This window comes from Bos indicus x Bos taurus, chromosome 10, assembly GCF_003369695.1.
Source record: "Bos indicus x Bos taurus breed Angus x Brahman F1 hybrid chromosome 10, Bos_hybrid_MaternalHap_v2.0, whole genome shotgun sequence".
In the NCBI taxonomy this organism is placed as follows: domain Eukaryota; kingdom Metazoa; phylum Chordata; class Mammalia; order Artiodactyla; family Bovidae; genus Bos; species Bos indicus x Bos taurus.
The window spans coordinates 70,128,404-70,143,077 of record NC_040085.1 but is presented as its reverse complement, the minus strand read 5'-3'; the positions used below and the strand labels follow the sequence as shown (position 1 = coordinate 70,143,077).

Here is a 14,674-nt window from a genome sequence, read left to right as displayed (position 1 = left end):
TGAGTTAGTTTCCTGTTTCAAAAAGGTAAATATAAAATAGCACCTCAAGCATTTAGATATTAACATTAAGCTTTTCCAGTGTTATATTATTATTTTATGTAACTATCATGATTTGTAGATCAGCAGGACCCGACCTATGGTCCCTTGGCAAACCCACAACATTGTGAATTCCTAAAATCATTGCCATCTTTGCAGAGCAAACAAAAATTCTATGTACTACATTTAAATACCATGAAAGGAAAAGAAAGTGTTGAGTTACCTCTGCAGTGCTCTGGAACCGTTTAATCATTTCTCCAAGTTGCAGTTTTGTGTCCTTCCAGTTGTCCTGAAGTTGACTGATTCTCTTGTTAACTGACTCTTTAGTTTCCAGGTTAGCTGTGTTCAGTAACTTTTCCCCAGCTTCCAACGTTAATGCATAGGTAGTCTGCCACCTCTGGAAATGAATTTCTTTATTCTTAAAAAAAAAAAAATAGTAATTTGCTTAAGCCTTTGATGTGATCAAAATATGACTCTCTGCACGTGTTTGTGTGTATTTCCTTCAGAGCCTCTCTTAAATATTAAACTAGATATAAATTAAACAAATCTGGTTAGAATACACACACACAAATACTCATTCACATCAAAGGCTGATATTCAATTGAGTAGACAGCATACCACCAAATGATGTGTTCTTAAAACAATTTCCAAGCGTTGATAAAAGGTGTATAAAAATACACTTCACAGAATAAAAGTCTACAAGATAAAGGAATTCAAGAGTATTAAGAAAATGACTAGAGTATTAGATTTGATACTAAGAGCAAATACCATTACCATTATGATATAGTCAGCTTACTCCTAACCCACATGAGTAGAATGTGTACATTATGCTAAAAAATACATTACCATATGTAAAAAAAGAAAGCAAGTGAGAATTTGCTATGTAACACAGGGAACTCAACCCAGCATTCTATGACAACCTAGAAAGATGCAATAGGGTGGAAGATGGGAAGGGGGTTCAAGAGGGAGAGGACATACGTATACCTGTGACTGATTCATGGTGATGTGTGGCAGAGGCCAACACAATATTATAGAGAAATTGTCTTCCAATAATTGTATTTTGTTCTATACTTCTCAATATTGTACAATTATAATCTTTGATAATTACTAGTTACTCAAAATAAATAAATAATTTCTTTTTTTTTAAAGGAGAGAACAAATAAAAAAGGTAAAATACAAAACTAGACACTTTAGCACTTAAACACTTATATACATCAGTGTTTGCCCTAAAGTGATAGCTTTTAAAAATTCTCTTTGGATATCATATAGATTTTCCTTTAAAAGGGACTGAAACCAAGTATTTATATTACAAAAATGAGGTAAAAACTTTACAACTGATTCATATTTCTCAAAATATTTGGTTTCAGAAGAAAAAAATGGCTTTTATTTCTGTTGTAAATATGACTTCCTTTATTTTCAAATTTCTCAAGGGAGACAATAATATAGGCATTTTTCAAAATGGAAGCTGATATTTAAAAAAAATCAATTGAGCATTTATTTACAAAGATAGTCTCAACAATACCTAGGATAGCCCAAATGCAAAAAAGAGGGAATTTCCTGGTGGTCCAGTGGTTGGGACTCCAAGCTCTCACTGCCCAGGGCCTGGGTTCAACTCCTGGTTGGGAAACTAAGATCCCAAAAGCCATATGACCGAAAAATCAAAACATCAGAACAAACAAAGAAAAAACTCCATGAAAACCAAATGAAAAAAAAACTGCAATTCAAGGAACACTCCCCCTCCACACTTGTCCTTCTAATATTGCTGACATAGCCACTGTTATAGACGTCTTTTAGCCATTTCAGATTGAACTCATCAAAAGACATGCTTCTCATCCAGTCTCCCCTGATTGGTCAGCAGCACACTATTCACCAAGATCCTCAACCTCCAAACCTAGAGTCACCTGGATTTAGATTTTTATTTACCTGCCATATCCAAACCATAAGCACATCCTGTAAGCTTCACCTACAAACAGCCTTGTTATCTTCACTGTGATCACCCTTGTCTTCTCCATCCTAACAACTAACCAAGACCACTGAAACAGCCTAGTGAGTTACAGCAGACTGTATTTTTCACAGAATGACCACAACAATATTACCAGCCCCACATGCTCTCCTAGAACCTTGCCCCTCCCCATCAACTGGTGGTACCTCTACCCCTTCCTCTTGAACCCCTGTGGGCATATGTGATAGCCTTGATTAACAGAGGATGGCAGAAGTGGCTGATGTCCAAGGCAGGGTCTAAAAAGGTGGTGTAGCTTCTCCCTGGCTCTCCTTTCCATGGGACATGCACCTTAGAAGCCATGAGCTGGATGTAGGGAGTCCGGCTACTGGAAGCTGTCACGTGTAGAGTCTGCAGGGAATGAAGCCCAAGGAGCCCCAGCTGCTCCACATCTGGCTGTCTGAGCTGAAGTTCAGTTCAGTTGCTCAGTTGTGTTCGACTCTTTGCGACCCCATGAACTGTAGCACGTCAGGCCTCCCTGTCCATCACTAACTGCCGGAGCCTACCCAAACTCATATCCATTGAGTCGGTGATGCCATCCAACCATCTAATCCTCTGTCGTCCCCTTCTCCTCCTGCCCTCAATCTTTCCCAGCATCAGGGTCTTTTCCAATAAGTCAGGTCTTCACATCAGGTGGCCAAAGTATTGGAGTTTCAGCTTCAACATCAGTCCTTCCAGTGAACACTCAGGACTGATCTCCTTTAGGATGGACTGATTGGATCTCCTTGCAGTCCAGGGGATTTTTCTCAACACCAGAGCTGAAGTACTAGACATGAAAGTGAGGGAGCCTTCAGATGAGTCCAGCTTCAGCTGCCATCTGACTCAAACTGCCTGAGATACTCCTGCTGAGAGCCGTCTAACAGCCCTGACAACCTCCAGAACGGTGTAAGAGAGTAAGAACTCTTCGTTGTGATGCAGCAATAAATAGAGGTAATACGTGGGGATTCCTGCTTCTGTGACCCCACCCCCACCCCCAACCCATCAGAGCAGCCAGAGGACCTTTAAAAACACGAATCATATCATGTGGCCTCCTTTTCCAGTTTCAACAGCTTCCTATTACACCCAGACTGTTATGCAGCTGTCACGCCTCTCTCCAAAATGCTCCTCCATGACTACCTCTCAAGTCCATTTTCTATCACTGCTGTCTACTGGCTACACCCATCGTATGAGCCTTCTTTCTTCCTCTTTTTTGCTAAGATTGTTGCCATCTTAGGGACTCAGGAAAGTTGTTCCCTCTGTCTGAATTGCTCCCCGCCTCCAACCCTCTATTCTTTGCACAGCTGGCTCCTTCTTATCACTCAGGTTCCAGTTTAAATGTCACCTCCCCAGAGATTACCCAATCTAAAGCAGCCACTTAGTCTCTCCATCATCGGCCCTATTTTAATGACCCACATATGCCATGTTGTAGTCCGATAGTTTATTTTTTAATTTGTCCGATTTCCCCCACCAATCAGACAAACTAGTATTTTCTAGTTTATTGATTTGTCTGATCGCCACAGGAGAGCAGAGGTCTTCTATTAGTCCACACAATATAACTAGCATTTAGAACAGTGACCAGCACAGAGCAGGTACTCAATTAATATTTGACACCTAGATAAACAAATGAGGCAAGCACAGGACTTCTGAGGAGTGCTGGTTTGTTTAACTGTCCCTCTAATGTGACGCATGGTTCGATAACTCAATGGAACATGCCCTGGGAATTGCCAACTAAGTGTTCTAAGTTCTATGTTCATCAAGCAACTTTTGTATTGGAAACATTGTTGTCTACATGAATTTGCCCTTCAAGAGTAAGCAAGAATCTGGGACTTCCCAGGTGGTCTGTGGCTAAGACTCTGCACTCCCAATACAGGGGGCCTGGGTTTGATCCCTGGTCAGGGAACTAGACCTTACCTATTGCAACTAAGAATTCACAGGCTGCAACTAAAGATCCCGAGTACCACAACTAAGACCTGGTGTAGCCAAATAAATAAATATTTTTTTATAAAAAAGAGTAAGCAGGAGTCCTGTTGTAAACTACTACTGTGGTAATCGTTTATATATTTGTCAGTGTCTTAAAGGTCTGTCATGCTTCCCCACTGGCTCAATGGTAAAGAGTCTGCTTGCAATGCAGGAGATACAGGAGACGCAGGTTCAATCCCTGGGTCAGGAAGATCCCCTGGAGAAGGGAATGGCAACACATTCCAGTATTCTTGCCTGGAGAATTCCACGGACAGAGGAGCCTGGTGGGCTACAGTCCAGAGGGTTGCAAAGAGTTGGACATGACTGAAGCACAAGGCTGTAAAGGTCTGTCACCCCAAACTTCTGCACTCCCCTCCTCATCCGAGTCCACCTCTGTGCCCACAGCCCAGGAGAGCCTCACTATTTCTGGACGAACGGATAAGATTGGGTCTCTGACCCCGCAAGGCTGAGGACACGGCTGAGTAAGGTCCCCATGACCAACTGGCCTCCCCCCTGCAGAGAGCACACTTGAGCATCAGAGAAAACACAAAACCTGAAGCGAACAAATATCTTCCAAATAAAGGCACCCTGTGGTTCCCACACTGCTGCTGGGCTCACACTACCTTCAGCTCATGGATCAGGCTTCTCGTTTGGTGGAGGCTGTGGCAGTCCTGGCTCTTCACTGCGGACAGCAGGTGGCTGGTGTCGGCGAGGAAGCGGAGCAGGTCCCCCTCGGAGGTGGTGAAGGACTGCCACTGCCTCACCAGCTCATCGATGTCGCTCTTCCTCTGGCGAACGCCCTGGGCCGCACTCTGCCACTGCCCCTTGAGCCTCGTGAACTTCCAAACAAATTCCGGTCTTGGGGAAAATAGATGGTTAGAGAATTCTGACATTGATGTGTAGAAAAAATAACTAGCAATGTGTAATGGGAACTCAGATTTTCCATTTTTAATTAGAAAGACTATTATAGATCTCAGCCCCATCCAACTTAAACATGATGGGGAATGTGGGGCTGGAGGGGGCAGTGTGTGGGATGGTGAAAGGTGTTGAGCAGAAGAGAACTGCACATGGCCTGGTAGTTTGCTGACACGCATGACCTCGAACAAGCTGTTTTGACACAGATTATGCCAAGTGCTTTACGGAACACTAAGCATGGCGTCAATGGCAAACGGATGAATAGGTAGGTCCCTTGTAATGTTATTGATTACTTGAGGATTGTACACTACACAATTGCAGCAATAAAGAACATGCTTTCTGCAACTACTCAACTATTTCTTTCCCAGATAAACAACACCCTTCATGTGAGAAATAGGACCTTTTATTTATTATGGGAAAAACCATGCTAATCAAATCAAAAGTAGTTAATCATCTTGAAACTGGCTTGAATTTATTACTTCAGAGGTAGGAAGAAATGGGGTTTGTATTTCTTAGTTATGCCGAAAGAAGATTCAGAAGCACATGGGTAATGACGGGGAGGAAACGAATGCCTATGGAGACGTATGGAGAAGTCGTTTAGGAGGCCAGGCCCACTCGGGCGGCTGCTGGCAGATGTACCAGCTGTGTGAGCAGGTGCAGCTGGTGCCACCAGGCTGGCTGAGGGGCTCCGCTCAGCCCGACTGGAACTGCCCAGAGACCCCAACCCCATGTTCACGGCAGAGAGAGAAGTCTCTTCTTTCACAATTGTGACATAGCCACCTGCTGGGAACAGCAGTCCTTTGAAATTTATTTTTTAAATAGCAAAATATCATGAGGCTGAAGGTAGAGAGGAAAACACACTATAAAAGAACCCTTTGGAATAAAAAAAATTAGTTAACTGGACTTGGCAGACACGTGTTTGCAACTCATCTGATCTGCTAAGCCCACCCTTCTACCACAGGGAAAAGGGGTCCTGATGTTTTTATGGCCACGAAGCAAGGCTTTATCCTAATATACAGCCAGAAGACTGGCCGCATAGCACTCTATCAATCGCATAGCCACAGGCACTGATGTTAAGATTCATGTGGTGGAAGGCTCGTTCACTCGCATTGTCTTCCACATTCTCACAGCCATCATGAGTCCTGGAGAGCTTACCTCTTCTCTATTTCTGCTGTGTCCAGGAGTTGTAAGCACTGGGTGACATAAGAATCGGCAATTGTCTGGTTTATAGAAACTTCGGCTTCTAACATCTGTACATGAATCAAAATGTAAAATATTAGTGAAAACTGTTTTCGTGAATTTCCTAATAAAGTCTATGGAGGATATGTGAGATAATTTATTTTCAAATGATTTGAGCCTAACTGCAAAAAATGCTTAATCATCACACCTATGAATACAATCTTAGAAGCAAACAGGTCTAATAATAACTACATCTAAGACCCATTTATTGGGCATTTTCGATTTGAGTTGTTGTTGTTTGGTCGTTCAGTCATGCCCGACTCTCTGAAACCCCATGGACTGTAGCCTGCCAGGCCCCTCTGTCCATGGGATTCTCCGGGCATGAATATTGGAGTGGGTTGCCATTTCCTTCAGTTTGAGAGGCACTCAGTAAAACAAGCATTGTCTCACTTCTTCTTCAGCTTAGGACTTAAGTAAATACTATTAGATCCATTTGAAGAGGAAGAAACTAAACTGTTCAGGAACTAACTCAAAGTTTTCATTTTCAGATTTCATTTTCAGTGGATGACCTTAATGTAACAATGGAGACTGAAATCAGTTACTTTAAAAAGTTACAGTGAACTAATCATGCATAGTTTGGAAATGCAGGATCTGCCTGTGGAAGGATTTTCAAACATACATCAGTGAAAGTATGGAAAAACTCCTCTGTAAAATTATTTATGTTACAATTATAATTATACCAGGTGCCTCAATACTTTATAGAACTGCTCAGTGAAAATACGAAGAGAAGCTGAAGTACTTTTACACGCTTTTGGTGAAGTGGCACCATGTTCACATTCTAAGAAACCAATGCTGTGCCAGAAGTTCCATCTACTGCAGAAAAATCTAGGAGCTTCAGTTCAGTTCAGCTCAGTTACTCAGTCATATCCAACTCTTTGCCACCCCATGAATCGCAGCACACCAGGCCTCCCTGTCCATCACCAACTCCCAGAGTTCACCCAAACCCATGTCCATTGAGTCGGTGATGCCATCCAACCGTCTTATCCTCTGTCATCCTCTTCTCCTCCTGCCCTCAATCTTTTCCAGCATTGGGGTCTTTTCCAATGAGTCGGCTCTTTGCATCAGGTGGCCAAAGTATTGGAGTTTCAGCCTCAACATCAGTCCTTCCAATGAACACCCAGGACTGATCTCCTTTAGGATGGACTGGTTGGATCTCCTTGCAGTCCAAGGGATGCTCAAGAGTCTTCTCCAACACCACAGTTCAAAAGCATCAATTCTTCTGCACTCAGCTTTCTTTATAGTCCAACTCTTACATCCATACATGACCACTGGAAAAACCATAGCCTTGACTAGATGGACCTTTGTTGGCAAAGTAATATCTCTGCTTTTGAATATGCTATCTAGGTTGGTCATAACTTTCCTTCCAAGGAGTAAGCGTCTTTTAATTTCATGGCTGCAGTCACAATCTGCAGTGATTTTGGAGCCCAGAAAAATAAAGTCTGCCATTGTTTCCACTGTTTCCCCATCTATTTCCCATGAAGTGATGGGACCAGATGCCATGATCTTCGTTTTCTGAATGTTGAGCTTTAAGCCAACTTTTTCACTCTCCACTTTCACTTTCATCAAGAGGCACTTTAGTTCCTCTTCACTTTCTGCCATAAGGGTGGTGTCATCTGCATATCTGAGGTTATTGATATTTCTGCCGGCAATCTTGATTCCAGCTTGTGCTTCATCCAGCCCAGCGTTTCTCATGATATACTCTGCATATAAGTTAAATAAGCAGGGTGGCAATATACAGCCTTGATGTACTCCTTTTCCTATTTGGAACCAGTCTGTTGTTCCATGTCCAGTTCTAACTGTTGCTTCCTGATTTGCATACAGATTTCTCAAGAGGCTGATCAGGTGGTCTGGTATTCCCATCTCTTTCAGAATTTTCCACAGTTTATTGTGATCCACACAGTTAAAGGCTTTGGCATAGTCAATAAAGCAGAAATAGATGTTTTTCTGGAACTCTCTTGCTTTTTCTATGATCCAATGGATGTTGGAAATTTAATCTCTGATTCCTCTGCCTTTTCTAAAACCAGCTTGAACATCTGGAAGTTCATGGTTCATGTATTGCTGAAGCCTGGCTAGGAGTTTAGTCATTAATAAAACAGAGTAGCAAAACAATATTTGGAAATTTATGAAATGTGTGAGAGTTTTGCAAATGATCAACCGACAACTGAATTTGCTTAAAGACATACATTCTGTGTTTAAGGATTGAAGATTGACAGGTATTATGCATACTTTTACTTAAACCTCTCATCCCATGAGTACTGCCCCAGGGAGAGGGGGGCAGAGGGCAGAGCATGGGTTTATTTACCTCATACGTCTTCTGCTGTTCTAGAAGAGCAGGAAGGCTGTCAGCCATGTTTGCCTTGAGTGTCTCTTCTATCTTCTCCAAAAGCTGGACCCACTTTTCATAGCAATGAAGAAACTTTTCATTCAATCCAATTCCTTGAAGCTCACTACAAAGGTTTAAAAACAGAAGAGACCCACATAACAATGACATTACTGCGCTCAACCGTCAATTTTACCACAACTGAAGCAGAAGCGAGAGCTGGGCTGTTCTGACCTGCAGCGTTCCAGCGCCGTCGCCGTGGCCCGGATCCACTGCCGGTTCACGCTTTGTAATGTCTTCACAGCTACGTCACTAAGTGGGAGCTTGAGGCTCACTTCGTTCAAATGCTCGATATCAGGTGACTGGGCCGTCAGTGCCAGCACATGATTCTATGAAAAAGAAATTAAATTCCAGACTTTTGGATGCCACTAAGATACGCATATGGTGAAAAAGCCTCAGAAATCCTATAGGCCTTTCTTATCTCAAAGATGAGGGAAAGCCGGAGCTTAAAGAGGTAAATGACTTGCCCAAAGTCACACAGCTAGTTAGTGTCAGAATTGGACCTGAACCTAGGCCTGTCAATTCTGTGACTTTTCTAGAATAAGCTGCACACATGGCCAGAATCAAAACAGCCCAGGAAATAGAGAGTGATCTCGGATTCCTGTCTTTGAAGAGGATGGAAATAAGCTTCCTTTTTTTTTTAAAGGATCCACACTGGACCTTCAAGTCCCATTTAGTCTGCCAACAACTTGACTTTCAACAGATCATGCAGTTTATTTATTAAGTAAATGAAAATTCAATCCCTGAAATAACCCTAGCAAAGCATGGTACTTAAACATCCATATTATGGTGATATCACAGGAAAGCAAACTCACCAAAATTTTATTTTTAAAACAATATTCTAGGGACAGCATCTAGGTCAACAATGTATTCAGCAAACATCCTTCACAATATCCATGTTCTCACTACAGAACTCTGCTCTAAACGTCTAGGTCAGGGTCAGCAAACTTTTTCTGTTAAGGGCTAGATCATGAATATTTTAGCCTTTTCTTAGCCATATGATCTCTGTGGCAAACATTCAGCATGAAAACTCCCACAGACAGTACATAAACAGTGGAAGGCCATGGCTACATTATTTACAAAACCAGGTGGGGGCTGCATTAAGACCTTATGCCATAGTTTGCTGACTCTTAATTTATGAATATTGGTCCTTAGGATAAAGATCCAGAATTCATTAATTCTTCATTCATCTATGTTAACTATACTCAACTTATTAAGGTAATAAAGAAGGAAAAAAATACCATTAATTTAATAGGGTATTTTACTTTTTGATCTTCCACTAACCAGAAAAATTCAATTAATCACAACATCCAATTGCTAGATTATTCTAGTTCACTGAAACTAACTAGTAAAGACTTTAAGATTTAAAAGTCTACTGAAATTATTGAGGCATATTACTAAAATAAATCTCATGACCCAGCATTTCCATTCCTGGGTATACAGCCCCCCCCCAAAAAAAACCCAACACCTCCAAAACCTAATTCAAAAAGATATGTGCAACCCAATGTTCATAGCAGCATTATTTACAATTGCCAAGATACAGAAGCAACCTAAGTGTCCACCAACAGATGAATGGACAAAGAAGATATGGTACATATATAATGGAATACTACTTAGCCATAAAAAAAGAACAAACGTTTGCCATGTGCAACAAGATGGATGAATTTGAAGGGCATTATGCTAAGTGAAGTAAGTCAGAGAAAGATAAATACTGTATGAAATCACTTATGGATGGAATCTAAAAAGCACCACAGACTAGTGAATATAACAAAAAAGAAGTAGACTCACAGATAAAGAGAACAAACCAGACGTTACCAGTGGCAGGGCCAAGGGCAATAGAGGAGCAGAGGTGGGGGAGGTACAACTATTGGGTTTAAGATAGACTCTGGGATATATTGTACAACATGGATATATATACTCTAGGATATATTGTACATATATGTACAATATAGCCAATATTTGTAAAAACTGTACATGGAAAGTAATCTTTAAAAATGATATTATAAATTTACAAATTAAAAAGGGAAATAATTGACAAATGAATTGTATATTTAAAGTGTAAAAAAATAAAACAGATCTCTGTGTTGTCATACTTTTGTAGACGCTAGGGAAAATAGGATGAGAATGAAGACAGATCAGTAACTGTGGTTCAAGGGTTAGGATGCACACGGATTCTATCATATGACAGTGAGTCACTTATTTTTTATCCTATGGTGAGCCTGAGCCCCTAGAAATAACAAACATTGGCAATACCAGGAATAAGTCAGGATTTCCTTCTTTTTCTTGCCGGTAGAGTTTATCCAAATTCTCTTCTTCATGTGTAATGAGACCTTTTAAAGATTCCAACCGGTCCCCAAAATCCTTGAATTGTGATAGAACAAACTAGAACAAGAGAAGTTTTCATCAGAAACAATTTTCATGTGCATCTACAACAGAAGCAAGCAGAGCCTTGTGATAAAAGTTCAAGTTGTTTCCAGCCCTCAGGAGTTCATTATCAGCTCATTATCTTGAATATCCAGAACATCTCTGATATTTACTTTGTGCCTTTGGTAAAGTACTAAGCCTTCACAGGGGTGAACAGACCACCTGCTTGACAGGGGCATATAGAAGAGTCCTGCTAGTTAAGTGTTTTCCCCGCTGTGTGATACTGGAGCTCCATGGCCTTCTGTTCATCTTTTTGAGAGTTCATGAACTAAAGGCTTTCAAAAAGAGAATAAAATATACCACAAATGGCCATGCTTTAAGCAGCCATTCTTTTTGGGGGGACTCAATTACCCCACCTGAAGATTCAAATACTGTGTGATCTGAACAGTATATAAAATATATCACTTTAACAAGTTCAATAAAGAAGAAATGTGACTGAAGAATCACATGACTGCAGAATCGTGTCAAATGGTAGATATGTTTAGGGCATCTTTATTCTGTTGTTTCCCTAACATGCAGCCCACAAAGCACTGATAACTATCACTTCACAAGATACTAGGAACTGTGCAGAGTGTGCAAGTGTCCAAGACTATAACTTGAATGGAAAAAGTAAGAAGAACCTCAAATTCATTTGTTTTCACAAGCAGCATCTTTTCCAGGTAGGAAGCTCTCTGAAGGGAGTGCATTTGACTAGACAGGAGCACATGGGTGTTGGGCTCTGCAGGTTGCGGGAGTCGATCCAGGAGAGTGGAATTTTGGAGAAAGGCCTCTTTTGTCTTCTGCACCTCACACTGCAGCTCCTGGAGGAGAAAAAGAGATTGTAAAACATTCCTCTTCCTTTCCCAGAACAAATGGGAAAGGCCCACCTCATGCCACTCCACCAACATCTAGAAGAATTTCTCCCCTGAAATTGTGGGTGTGGCTTTTTTTTTAAACTGTTTATTTTGTTTATTATTTGGCTGCACCAGGTCTCAGCTGTGGCATGTAGGATCTTTAGTCACGCCATGTGGGATCTAGTTCCCTGAACAGGGATCGAACCTGGGACCCTGCTTTGGGAGTGCAGTCTTACACAGTGGACCACCAGGGAAGGCCCTACTGTTTATTTTAAAGAGCCAACAAAGCTAATGCTTCTTTATGTGATGCACATCACTGGTGCTAGTTTCAAATTTGTCAGTTCAGAGCTAAAAGTGACCACGGATAAATAAAGCTGGGGCTTCTAGATCATAGAAACTGGAGATGACTTTGGTAGAGTCTTATGAGTTCTATTTCTAATCCTCGAACACTTTAGGGATCTGCTTTAAGGCATTTAAAGGATCAATCCAACCCTTTTCTCTGTCTGAGACTTTGTAACATAAATGTAACATAAATGGATTCATATGCAGGGAGAGTGGAATCTCACTGACCAAGCCAATTTTAGAACTGATTTTGGAAATATTGCATCTATGTGAATTTCTGGGTTTTTTTTTTTAAACAACAGATTAGGTAGAAGTTGATCAGAAATATGATTCATATCTATTGAATTCTTGTCTCTAATTGATATTTCTTTACTTGACCTATAGTATCAAAAGATACAAAATGTATCTGGTCACCTAATCTAACATTAGAAAGTATTTACTTTATAGCCAATCATTAACATAATAGAATAAAACCACAGAGAAAAGTATATAACTCTTAAATATTAGTCTAAAAATCATTTCCACAGAAAAGCCTTATTAACACAGGGGAAAATCTATAATTCTTTCTAAATCAAGAGATTCCACATCTACTTCTTAGATGCCCACATTCTGCTTTAATTGGAGACTTTGTACAAGGCTTCTGCCTTAGAGAGTTACCTGCTAGAGTGAAAGAGGAGACTTGGAAGGAGGTGGTCAGGTGCCCTTGACTCAGCTAGCAGCTGCCCGACCCTCACCTGTGAGCCACTGCCTGGCTCTCCCAACCCCACACGTCCCTGCCCTGCCTCCGTGGTCTGCTGCTTCCCTGACCCATTTCTCCCTCCCTGTGGTCTGGCTACTCCCTGGGTCACGGCCCTGTCCATAAGGCTGTCTTGCACTTGGTTTTCCCAGCAGGCGTAACGCCTACCTTTGCACCCTGCAGGGCCGGGGGCAGGACCTCTGCCAGGTTGTTCCCAGATGTGTTGATGTTTGCAAGCTGCTGCCACTTTGTCTCCTGCGGCTCCAGCCTTGCTGCGGCTTCAGCGTGAGCACTGCTGCATGCCTGCCAGAGCTGTAGCAGGCTCTGGGCCCTCTGCAACTGGTCTGCGATGTCTTGGTTTACCTGAGTCCACCTGTCAGGGCAAAATAAGAAACAGGACCCCCATCCATCTCTTCCTTTACAGAAAAAGCAAATGCATACTCTATCCGTTAAGCTAACAGCAGATGAATTAACAAGACACTGTTCAATACCTTTTCAAAATGAATGATATCATCAGTATATAAACAGAATTCCAACAGAATTCCAAGTTAGGATACTTCATTGACTTTATAATTCTCAACAAAATCTGCAAAATTTGTGACTGGCAGGAAATATCTATTGTATTATGAACATCTTTTAGGCAAAGGTGAGGAAAAGTACCAAACTGTTTACCTGATGAAAATGTCTCCACATGGGAAGGGCTCCTGTTTCATAAAGCAGGTCTTTAGATAGGCCTTATTTAAAATGTATTTATGTCAAATTTATTTTCTAATTACAAAAGCAATAGGTTCCTTATATAAAAGTAGAAATAAATATATACTTTTCTACTTCTCAGCAAAGGGTGCTTATTTTCTACTATGTTCTACATTTTCTAACGTTTTACTGTTTTGTAGACATATGCTTTGTTATAGGACTAATTTCTTTGTGAATTGAGGAAAAAATGCAGATATTACCTGGTACTTGATAATATTTTATTCTTTAGAGGAATGTTAATTCCTGTATATTCTCTTACTACTTAGGCTGATTTGCAGCAGAAAGTTACTTACTTGGTGCAACCTGATCTTAATCATATGAGAAAATTGTCCCCAGGTGTGCCCTTCAAAGGATGCTAGTGTGCTGTCTAGGAGGCAGGCAGCAGTGGAGTACTCAGGCCCCAGATTTACATAGCTGGTCTCCATGAGGACCAGGCTAAAAAATAAAATCACCTTTGGATTCCAGGTGAACATAACTAGAGCTGTTGATGAAACCTAGTTAGATATCTCACTTTTAGAGTAAATATCATCAAATTATGATGCTGCTGCTGCTAAGTCACTGCAGTCATGTCCGACTCTGTGCGACCCCATAGATGGCAGCCCACCAGGCTCCTCTGTCCCTGGGATTCTCCAGGCAAGAACTCTGGAGTGCGTTGCCATTTCCTTCTTCAATGCATGCATGCATGCTAAGTTGCTTCAGTCGTGTCAGATTCTGTGCGACCCTAAGGACAGCAGCCTAACAGGCTCCTCTGTCCATGGGATTCTCTAGGCAAGAATACTGGTTGCTATTTCTTTCTCCAAATTATGAACAATGGCAAATAATAAAAGTATTTTTGCATCCATGAAAATTAGCTAATTTTGTGGGGCTGGCACATTCATTGGTTGTATGAAATTTTTTGGATCTCAGATGTACTATCAAACTGCTACAAAAACTAAAAATCATAAGAAAAACATTTTCTGTAATACATTTTTCATTTTATTAAAATTGAAAGTTAAAAAAAAGGTAGAAATTAAAAATTTGTTTTTAATCCATAATATGGACTGTAACATTTTGCCTTCCTTTCCCACTTAAAAAAATTT

The 14,674-nt window shown here is 41.0% G+C and overlaps 1 protein-coding gene across 10 annotated transcripts in view; it reads right to left on the bottom strand.

The window, feature by feature from the left end:
* The window catches only part of SYNE2 (spectrin repeat containing nuclear envelope protein 2), a 324,652-nt gene that overhangs the window by 50,419 nt on the left and 259,559 nt on the right, over nucleotides 1-14,674 (bottom strand). For all 10 annotated transcript variants that reach the window (XM_027554279.1, XM_027554281.1, XM_027554283.1 and 7 more), the window contains 8 exons: nucleotides 13,011-13,215; nucleotides 11,552-11,731; nucleotides 10,761-10,889; nucleotides 8,682-8,836; nucleotides 8,430-8,574; nucleotides 6,044-6,138; nucleotides 4,597-4,831; nucleotides 260-454 (listed from right to left, as the gene is read on the bottom strand). In XM_027554279.1, the coding sequence (XP_027410080.1) occupies nucleotides 260-454; nucleotides 4,597-4,831; nucleotides 6,044-6,138; nucleotides 8,430-8,574; nucleotides 8,682-8,836; nucleotides 10,761-10,889; nucleotides 11,552-11,731; nucleotides 13,011-13,215 (1,339 nt within the window). The remainder of the gene's footprint in view (nucleotides 1-259; nucleotides 455-4,596; nucleotides 4,832-6,043; nucleotides 6,139-8,429; nucleotides 8,575-8,681; nucleotides 8,837-10,760; nucleotides 10,890-11,551; nucleotides 11,732-13,010; nucleotides 13,216-14,674) is intronic.